Genomic DNA, 11,003 nt, shown 5'->3' with positions numbered 1-11,003 from the left:
TGGACATCAATATTGATTTTTTAGATATTATATTTTATTGTATTTATACACTCACAAACATGATTTTTATACATAATTATTGTTAAATATTCCTCTTTAAGAATTTTACACATTTTTACAATAAAAAAGTTTTGCCAATTGTTGCGTTTTTTTACAAAATTGATAGAATTTTAAAATTGTTTTTTTTCAAAACATGGTTATAATGTTTTACCATAAAATTGTACAACAACACTAATTTTCAAAATCATTAAAATAAAACAATATTCAAAGAACTTTTATAGTTCTATTTGGTGAAATGATTTCACCAAATAATTTACTAAAACATAAATTTTCAGTAAAATTATTTCACCATTTTACTTCATCCCTATTATAAACAACTGTTGTTTTTCCAACTGTTAAATTCGAAATTTAAACACGAATCATAATTTTTTGTCGTTTTTTTGTGTTTATGTTTTTCGAATTATTAATTTAACTATTTTTTCAAGTAAACAATTAGTAAAAATACCATTCCAATTATTTTAAATATCAATTAAAACAATTTATCAATTTTTAGTTATTTTTAATATAAATTATAGTTACTAACTTTGATTTGATCAAATAAATTCCATACCAATTACTATGGGAAGAACGAAAACTTTTGAAACTTTTCGCTCAGTTTTGAAAAAAACTGTTGAAAATCAAATAGATTTTTAACGGTTTTTTTTGAAAAGGCTCTAATTTAAAAATCAAAACGACTTACTTGATGCATGTGTTATTGATTACAATATTAACAATCATTACAAATGCATATTATTATTGTGACTATGAACGCAATGGTACTTTTTATCCAGGTAATTCAATTTGTTCAACGATTAACAATGAAAAAGTAAACTATGATTACAATTCAAACTCCCCGAGTATCAGAATCGAAAATTATACAAACACTTTAACTTTTAAAAATGTTCAGTCTGATATATACATTGGAATATATACAGAAACAAGTGTCGACACCATTATTGTTTACAAAACTCAAACATTTAATAAGTCATATTTTTTATATACAAACAAAATGACTGAAAACATGAAAATAAAGTTGTATGGAAATCAAATGAAAAACGCAACGCTTGTCGATAAAATAATATTTTCAAGTAAAAATATGGATTACTATCCAAAAGTGTTTTATAGTGGTGATAATTTCGATAAATATTTATTTATTGATTTTAATTCTGGATATAACATTTTTACTATTAAAAGTGATAAAATAACAGTCATTCCAGACTTAGGAGTTGCTGCCACATACAGTGGCATGTATTATATGGGGACTTACAATGACACCAACAGAGTCTTTAAAAACTTTTTAATTGGTCAGATATGTGCATTTATCGAAATTGGAAATTCACTTTATCGATACTTTTGTTACTCTTCAAACTTCGCTGATTTCTACAATCAAAAGACATCACTAACAATTGCAAAAACAGAAACAAACAATTATGATACTGGAATCACTGAAATGACTTTCAATTTGACAAACTGTGATATTTCAGGACCATTAATTCCACGAATCAACATGAATGCGACATTTAATATTGATGAATTAATAATAAATTCAAATTGTTTAGCAACTAACCAAGCGACTTGGGTAGTATTAGCAAAAACAACATTAAATGTGAAATTGGTTGAAATGAAAAACACTCGATTTGTCGTGTCTGGAATACATTTTTCTAAGTTTGAAGAAATACGTAACACCAATGATATATACAACAATCCAGCTTACGTTTTCAACATTTCAATACTTGAAAATAGAGGTTTGCCCTTTTCGGTCACAAAATATACACATAAAGGCAGTGTTGTAATTCTTGGAACAGGAGTGACAACTGTGAAATCACTGAACCCTATCAATGTGACTTTTATGAATATTTCTAAAGTCTTTTTTGAAAATAATGGAGTTACAATTAACAGTGATATTAATGTCATTATGAATGACTGGAATTTCGTGTCTTCGACAAACACTACTACAGTACAAAATTTTGTAGCGGATGTGTCACAAACTACGATAACTGTGTTAGATGGTTACATTTTAATAATAAATAATCTTCAATATTCATTTCCTGTAAAAATAAGTGGGAATGTTCAAATTAATAATGTTGTAATAAATAGAAATGCTGCACTTGTGTTGTACAATGGAGCTTTTATTCAAAATTTGACTTGCAGTTCCATAGACAAGAACAATGTGTTATATGACGGTGTTTTAACTCCAACTCAAATGCAATTAAAACAAGTTTGTCAATATCTCTATGACAAGAAGAGCACATACAGAATTGTAGATAAAGACTCTACTTTAGACTGTGAGTGTCACTTTTCAAATGGATCATATTCAGGAGGCTTCATTGAAAACGATTGTTCTCTTCTTGAAACAGAGTTTGTATTGGACTTGTCTTTAAACCCATTTTCTGTTGTGGATTTTGGCATAACAACATACAAAAATTTTAATTATCTACTTGTTGGAAAAAGACACCAAAGTTATAGGTCGTGCAGTTAATGTTAATTCTTTTTCAGTTAATGCAATCAAAAATTTGGAACAGAATATCAGTCTGGTATTAGATACAAACGTGTATTTGGGAAATGTTATTATTAATGGTAACTTCACTGTACATTCATACAAACAGTTGACATTAAAATTGCGAAACACTTTTATTATCAATGAAGAGAGAACAAACAAACCATATATCATCGTATGGCAAAACACCTTCCCGACATACCCCAAATTCTATAATTATAATTATGAAGAAAACGTGAGTGGCGATTTCTGCTTCGATTTTGTTTCATCTTCACATGAAATATTGGATATGCAAAACATATTGAATTTTAAGAATAATAAATATTTCTTTTTGGCTGATAACAAACTGATGAGATGGTGTCCGTCTGCTGAAATAAATACGACTGTTGTGAAGTGTTACTTAAATTCGACTAATTATCATAATGAATACGACATTGATGACATCGTATTTACTTTACCGCATTGCCCATGTAAAGATTGTCAATTGTTCTTACAAGAAAATCTGATTAATTGTAACAATAATGACATAATCGGAATTTTACAAATCGAAAAAGGAAAAACGTTGAGCAACCCTGGTGTTATTTCAAAAGTAAATTATATAAACGGATATTTAGTTGTTTATGGGGAGGAAAAATTCAATCATTGAAAGTTTTGAAGGAAAAGTAAATCTGAAAACACGCAACAAAGTCACATTGAAGTTCGGTGAAATTGACTCTTTAGATACACTCAGTGGAATGTTGACAATTAATAGTACAAACGTTACTATTAATGCATTGAGCACGAACTATATGTCAAGTATAATAGCTTCAAATGAAACTACTGTTTTCAATTTAAAAAATTTAATGAGTAAATTGATGAATTTGAAACTTAAAACACTGAACAAAATTGATATTCAAATAGATTATTGCAAAAATGAAAATTGTGAAATTAATTTGAGTTCTGATAGTATAAAAGAAATCCACATTGAAAATACAAATACTAATAATATAAAGTACAACCTCACTGGTGTACAGAGTGTTGAAAAAGTGAGTGTAAACACTACATCCAAAATAAATTTGAATATTGTAAAAAATACAGAATTAAGTTTAGAGAATAGTGGAATTGTTATGTTATCTGCAACAAATAAACCAAATTTACACTTGAATTACTTAAATAATCAAATGTTAATTGTAGACTCTGAATTGAGTCTTGACATTCAAATTACAAACACTTTAAGTATTTTTTGTCAAAATAACAAAGGAATTACCGTTTCATCGAGTGGAACTAATGCAATTACTCTTTCGATATCTCAAAATTTATGCAACTCGGGTTTTGTATCTGATATGAAATTTACATGTACTTCATGTAACATTGGGTATAGACTTTATAAAGGTGTTTGCACCAGCATAAGATCAATACCAAATTGCGCAAATTATGATGAGAATGGGTGTGAAAGTGTGAGAGTGGATTTTATACAAAAGACGGAGTGATGTGCATTGCATGTACAAACAATTGTAATCGTTGCTCAAATACCACATGTTTTCAATGCCAAAAACAATATATTATTACTGAACAAATCACGTGTAAAAGAATTGAACAAACTAAAGGAATATACGAGTTTGATAAGTTTATTCAATGTGCTGAATCGAATTATATAAAAGAAAGCGAATGTTTAAGTTGTGAAATAGAACATTGTACTTCTTGTTTAGAAGATTTGAACACCAATGAAATAAAGTGCCTTATATGTGAACACAACTTTATATTAAATGGCAACACATGCGAACAAAAAGAACAAGCTTTAACTTCTTCAAATTCGTTTGTCACTTCATGCAACAGTGGATATTATTTGGACAATGAAACTAATGAATGTCTACAGTGTAGTAACGATTCATCTTGTTATATTTGTGACCAAAATGAATGTATACAATGTGCCAATGGGTTTGTAAAAATGTTTGAAAAGTGTATAAAAGTCGACCATTGTATTTCAATACCGAATGGATTTTGTCATATATGTGAAGGTGGTTTCGTCACAAATAAAACCACGTGTTTTCAAAAAGTAGAGAATTGTGTAAATTATAATTTGGAACAATGCGTTGAATGTGAAAATCCATACATTTTATCAAACAACACATGCAACAATTATACTGAAGAATTAATGGAAACAATGAATTGTGAAGTGAGTTGGGATTTTGGGTGTGTGAGGTGTTCTGAGTCGTTTTATTCATCAAATTACAAATGCGAGATGTGTTCAGATACTTGTGGTGAATGTCTATCTTCTTCTGAATATTGCATTTCATGTAATCAAACAACGTTTCTCGTGAACAACAAATGTGCATCAAATGATGAATTAAAAGAAAAGTGTCAACAACTGTCTATAGTTGGTGGATGTGCAAATTGCAATGATGGATATTATCGAGTCAGTTTTGCGTGTGAGAAGTGTCTTCCAGAGTGTGAAACGTGTTTGACAAACACAACATGTTTAACATGTAATTTAGAACACTTTAAGACGTATTCAGGTGTTTGCAAATTGAAGAATGAGACACTTGGATGCTCTGGAAATATTGATAGTGAGTATGGGTGTTCTTCTTGTGAAGATTGGTATTATTTGGAGAACAAAGAGTGTCACAAATGTTCAGACAACTGTGAAAAATGCAAACAATTTGTAACGTGTGAATATTGCACCAACAAATATGTTTTAGACAAAACACAGAAATGTGTCTTGTTTTCAGAAATCACCAACTGTGTTGAATCTCGTTCTTCAAAATGCACCAAATGCACTTTTTGGCATATACCAAGCGAAAATGGTTCTTCATGTGAAACACAAGCGGTGTGGTGGTTCATTGTTTTGGTTCTTCTGTTTGTATTCTTTGTAGTTTTTGTTGTGATCGTTGCACTCTATTTTACAGTGAAAAAGATGATAGCCCACAAATTGAAGAAAGAGCAAGAGAAAACAGTTTGTGTATTTAAGATGTCACGCAGTAACATTCGTTTTATAGTGAAACTTTCATCGTCCATTTGTTCAAACAAAAATAAATTGGTATTCCCAGACGACGAAAAACAAGAAATTGACGTTTGTGTCGAATCAAAAGAACTTCTTTGTCTTGGCAATTTGACTAAAGGACGAATTAAAGTGCAACTAAGTGCGAAGACTGGATGTGAGAAATACACTATACGTACTAACCCCGAGTTAATCATTTTAGAAAAGGGAGAAGCTTGCGAATTTTCATTATTTATATGCCCACTTTGTTCATTTACAGCAGAAGAAAAGTTGGTCATTACAACGTGTGAATTTAAAAGTCATGAAAATAATCAAATTTCATTCCCCATGTTTGTAACTACGAAAATATCAACTAAAATTGATCCAGAAGAAATTGAAGAAAATTTAATAGTTGGCGAAGGCTCATTTGGTGTTGTGTATAAAGGCACTTTTAGAGGAAATACAGTCGCTATCAAAAAGGTTAAAACACAGGCGATGGATGATAAAAGCAAAACAGAATTTGAAGCTGAAGTTGATATGTTAGACAAATTTCGAAGTGAGTATATAGTTTACTTTTATGGAGCAGTGATGTTTGAAAAACGCTTTGCTATTATAACAGAATTTGCTGATTTTGGGAGTTTGCAAGATTTAATGAAACGCATAAAAACAAGTGAAGTGAATATAAAATTGAGAATCACAATTTTCATAAATGCAGCAAAAGGTATTTCTTATTTACACGAGAATGGGATATTACACAGAGACATCAAACCCGACAACATTCTTGTCTTTTCTTTGGATTTAAATCAGAAAGTAAACGCAAAGCTGACTGACTTTGGAAGTGCCAGAAACGTCAATTTGTTGCTCACGAATATGACATTCACAAAAGGTATTGGAACACCTGTTTATATGGCTCCTGAAGTTCTTAAACAAGAAAAATACACAAAAAGTGCAGATATCTATTCATTTGGTATTACCATGTTTGAGATATTTTCATGGAAAGAAGCTTACCCAAAAGAAGAGTTTAAGTTTCCTTGGAAAATAGCTGAGTTTGTCATGAATGGAAAACACCCGGTTATTCGTCCAGACATTACAAACAATGAATTTTGCTTGATTCGGGGTTGTTGGGATTTTAATAAAGCGAACAGAATGACAATAACAACAGTGCTGGAACATTTACTCAAATTGTCAAATGAATTGGTATGAACGGTTGTTTATTTTAGTATGTCAAAATAAAACAAATAGTATTATAATAAATCGGTGATTTTAAATTAAATTTGTATTGTTGTACTAAATCACATTTTTAATAACAATTAAATACAAAAGATATTCACAATTTATATTTTATATATTTTATTAAAATTAATTGTTATTTTGGTGAAAAAAACATAAAAAAATTGTTTGTATTATAAAATTGTTGAACTTTCAAAAATAAACATAACATTTTCAATTTTATTTTCATGTTATTTAAATTATTCTTCTTGAATCAGTTTTATGTTTTTCCATTTGCTTTTTTTCGTCCATTCAATTTTCATTGTCATTTTATCCATCTCATTATCAGTTACACACACTTTGCTTTCAATTGTTTCTATTTCTTTTTGTGCTATTAAACACGTTTCTACAACTTTTTCTTTTGTGATTTGATAAGAAAGTTGTTTGCATTTCTTTTTAAGTGTACATACAAATTTTTCCATTTTATTTAATTCTTTATCTAACGAACTTATAATCACGTCGATATTAGTGTTAATTTCCTTTTCCAAATGACTTGTCTTTTTATTTTCTGTTTCTTCAATTGTTTTTATTTCTCTGATGATTTTTAGTTGGTTTTGTGTAGTTGCCACGACCTCGTCAAGTTTTGGTCGCTCCATTTTTTCAATTTTATTTAACACACACGCTTTTCGAAATACATATTCTTTTCTTTCCAATATTGTATCATCAAATTCCATTTCTTTAAATGCCAACTCCTGTTTCGAGTAATTTTCTTTCGCTTTTGTTTTGAGGAATTTTTGCATTAAGACATCTACATTAACAATCATAACATTTTGTTGTACAGCATAGAAATTTGGATTTAAATTTGTGTTACCACTTTGAGTCCCAATATTTTGGTAAATAGAATTTAGAAGACTTGAAGCACCCGAATTAAATAAATTTGTAAATTTTGGTATTGAAGTCATCTGATTTACATTAGGTGTTGTGGTTTGTTGATTAGTTAAATTGGTGTTATATAGATATGAATATTGGGTGTTTGTACTGTTTGTGCAACTAATAGTGTTTTGTAAATTTGTTGCGGTGTTGAGGATTAAACAAATTGTTATTAAAAGTAATGTTAGTTTGTAGAGGGAATGTATTATATAAAGAAGTTTGTGTTTGTTGTGAATAATTGTTTAGATTTAAATTTGTACAAGGTAAATGTAACACAGTTTGGTTCACACTTGGATGACTTGATACATTTATACCCGGTGTAATGCTATTTTGGGCAACTTGTTGTTGTGTTTGTATTGTTTGTAATTGTTGATTAAAATTTGGTTGAAGTGGTATTTGTTGTTGACATTGCACTTGTTGTTGTCCCACAACTTCTGTTTGATTTTGGTTACGAGCAGCCATTTCTTCTTCTTCTTTTTTGAACATAAGTGCGGCCTTTCTTTTTGTTAAATCAAATTTTTTTATATCATCCCAGCTTCGAACTTTATCTTCTTCATCAATAAAACCCATTGGAAAACGTTTAAATTTGTTTTTCAAATTGATAACTTTTTGTTCTGTTATTGTTAAATTTTGTTGGCTTCCCGTAGTGGAAGATATATTAGTTTTATTTGGTATAAAAGGATTCACAAAGGTGTTTTGTACATTTAAAATGAATTGTACTCCTCCTTGTTGTATAGTCATATGTGTAGTATTTAGATTAAGAAAATTGTTTCAATATTTCAATAAAGATTAATTTTAAAGAAATAATTGTATTTATAGATGTCTAATATTCAATTCTGTATATCAATTAATTTAAGTTGATTTATAAATGAAATAATTTGATGTATCAAATTACTGATTTTAAATTGATATAATATATTATAAAAAGTTTATCTTTATTAACTATATTAATAGATATGGAAATTTAGCAGTTTATTATATTATCGATATTTTTATATCATCTTCTATTCTAAAATAATATTAACACGTTTGGTTAGTATCTTGTTACTTTTTTCTTTTGTTTTTTGCTACTCATGTCAAAAAAGTTTGAAATTGGTTTTTTTCATAATTTTTATTGTGTAAAAAACTGTCCAAGCTGAACCCAGGAAAAAATATCCAATACATCTTATTCAAACAAAGTTTCAAATACGAGTCATTTAAGTAAGATTTTCGACTTCTTCCCTAACAATCGGGAATTGAACCTCTTTTTGCTTCTTTGTAATGTTTCCTTACCCTCTTAGAAAAAGCAGGAAATTTTCTAACTTCTTTGTAGTCGTCTCCAATATCAACTTTCCCTTGACAAACATCACAAACATTGATCGAATGGTTTTTACAGCACGGTCGGTAACACAAGAAACACTTTTTAACAGTTCTTACATCTTTTTTGTTTCTTCTGTTTTTACTACTCTTCTTCGTCTGTGCCAAAAGACAAGACAGACACTTTCCTCGTTCACTTTCCCCGCTAACAACTGTTTTCATTGCCTCAGCAATTTCCATTTGACAATTCTTCAACGTGGACACGGTTTTCACTTGGTCCTTTTCATCTAGTGTTTCAAATTTGCTGGCAACGTGTTCTTCACACAACGATTTGCCAAGTTCTCTGAGAAACGAACCGTGTTCAAGATTCTTTTCAAAAATACGTGAAATGACATAAACGTTTGTCATTCCAACCTCCAACATATTTTTGAACAATGCAAACGTACATCGGCTTGACTTAAATGGAACGGGATAATATGCGCACAAGTAGTTGAAAATGTCGACGGGAAACTTCATTTTGTTGTAAAGGCAATTTAGATTTGTTTTCCCGTTTTCAACAGAAAATCCCTTGTTTTCAAAGAACGTGGAAACAATGGATACTGTTTTTGTTTTCGAAGGATTGAAACAATTTAAAAATAATCCATTTTTTGTCCACAATTTGTTAAAAAGTGGATTTTTTTCTTTTTCCTCTTTGATTTCTTCTTCCAACCTTTTAAGTAAAGTTTCCCGCTTTTTTACTTCAACTTCAACTTCTTTTTTTGGTTTTTTCGCTTTTTCTGCTTTTTTTATCTCTTTTTTGATTGTTTTGTATTCTTGCTCTTTGGGGGTTGTTTTTTGGTTCCAATTTTCTGACAATAATTTTGATTTCCTGACTGTCCCGATAACTTCAATGTTTTGTTCCTTCCATTTTTGCAAATAATCTATTTCTATAAATCGTGAATCCATTTGTATTTTATAAATAGATTTTTCTTCTTTTTTGATTTCTTAGATAAGTTTGTTTGCCAATTTTCTCCCAATATTACCATCTCCTTCGACACACCCTTTGTAAAACTGAAACATGTTCACACAAATGTTGGTTTTTGTATCAACCAATAACAAATACTCAAACCCTCTTTTGATCGGTTTCATGGGGTTGTAAATTTTGTCGTGTGCTCTCCCAAGAAATTTCGACATTTTTTCATCAATACAGAGTAATTCTCCGGGATCGGAAATGTTCCTGAGGTTATTTTCGAAAATTTGCGAGATTTCGAAAATTCCTTTGTTTTTAATTCCTTGTTTTCTTAACCCCTCTCTTTTGTTTTTGTCATCACATCTGAAGTATCGGCAAATTTCCCGAAATCTTGTAATTGTCAAACAAATTTGCACAAAGGGAACGCCAATTTCCGGGTTGTAAATATCTTTCAATGGCAATTGCCATTTAATTCCTGCTAAATAAATCAGCACTCCCAAAAAACAAAAAACTTCATTGGGAAGTATTGGTTTGAAAACACATTATCTATTTTTGTCATCTTGTGCTCTTTGGTTGATTCCAAAGGCTATTATATCTATTATTTCGGGACAAAAATAATATTTGAAAAGTATTTTGGGGTTGTGCAGGATAGATTCTTCAATTTTGAAGTTCAAATTTCGACAGTTTTCTTTGAAACGATCAATCTCAAAAGAATCATTTGTCAAAACATTTTCTGCCCATTTTTCGGGTTCTACAAAAGCAATTTGGGATTGGGTCTCAATAATTATGTTTTCAATTTCTTTTTGTTCAGTGTTTTGTGTAATTATTCCATTTGAAAAAGTAACCACCAAATTTGTTTCAGCAACATTGTCATCATCAGAAAAATTCTCATCATCAAGAACATCAATTTCGGTTAAACTCAATATGTTTTAAATGATCAAATCAATTAAAATGGCAAAAACAATTATAAGGTAAAAAGAAAAAGGAAATAATTTCCAAAAGATATACCAAACGTGTTAAATAAATAAAAATTAAATTTTAAATTTTTTAAAAATAAGTTTCATTCGAAAACAATATTAAATTTGGTTAAACTAATCAATAAACATTTCAATATAGAGTCAGTATTT

At 29.4% G+C, this 11,003-nt stretch overlaps 2 protein-coding genes across 2 annotated transcripts; one reads left to right on the top strand and one right to left on the bottom strand.

The window, feature by feature from the left end:
• Positions 1-742: 742 nt before the first annotated feature.
• EIN_041840 (protein serine/threonine kinase, putative) lies at positions 743-6,695 on the top strand (the record flags this gene model as incomplete). The annotated part of the gene is given in 5 exon segments (XM_004261288.1): positions 743-2,257; positions 2,282-2,498; positions 2,515-3,149; positions 3,235-3,962; positions 3,980-6,695. 5 exon segments carry the CDS (start codon positions 743-745, stop codon positions 6,693-6,695), a joined length of 5,811 nt encoding a protein of 1,936 aa, XP_004261336.1.
• A 266-nt stretch (positions 6,696-6,961) lies between these two features.
• Positions 6,962-7,501, bottom strand: EIN_041830 (hypothetical protein; the record flags this gene model as incomplete). Its single annotated transcript, XM_004261287.1, has 1 exon — positions 6,962-7,501. One exon carries the CDS (start codon positions 7,499-7,501, stop codon positions 6,962-6,964), a length of 540 nt encoding a protein of 179 aa, XP_004261335.1.
• Positions 7,502-11,003: the final 3,502 nt, after the last annotated feature.

This window comes from Entamoeba invadens, assembly GCF_000330505.1.
Source record: "Entamoeba invadens IP1 unplaced genomic scaffold scaff_1105074726025, whole genome shotgun sequence".
Taxonomy (NCBI): Eukaryota; Evosea; order Mastigamoebida; family Endamoebidae; genus Entamoeba; species Entamoeba invadens.
Note: the sequence above shows the minus strand (reverse complement) of the source record. Positions and strands in the feature narration are given on the sequence as shown.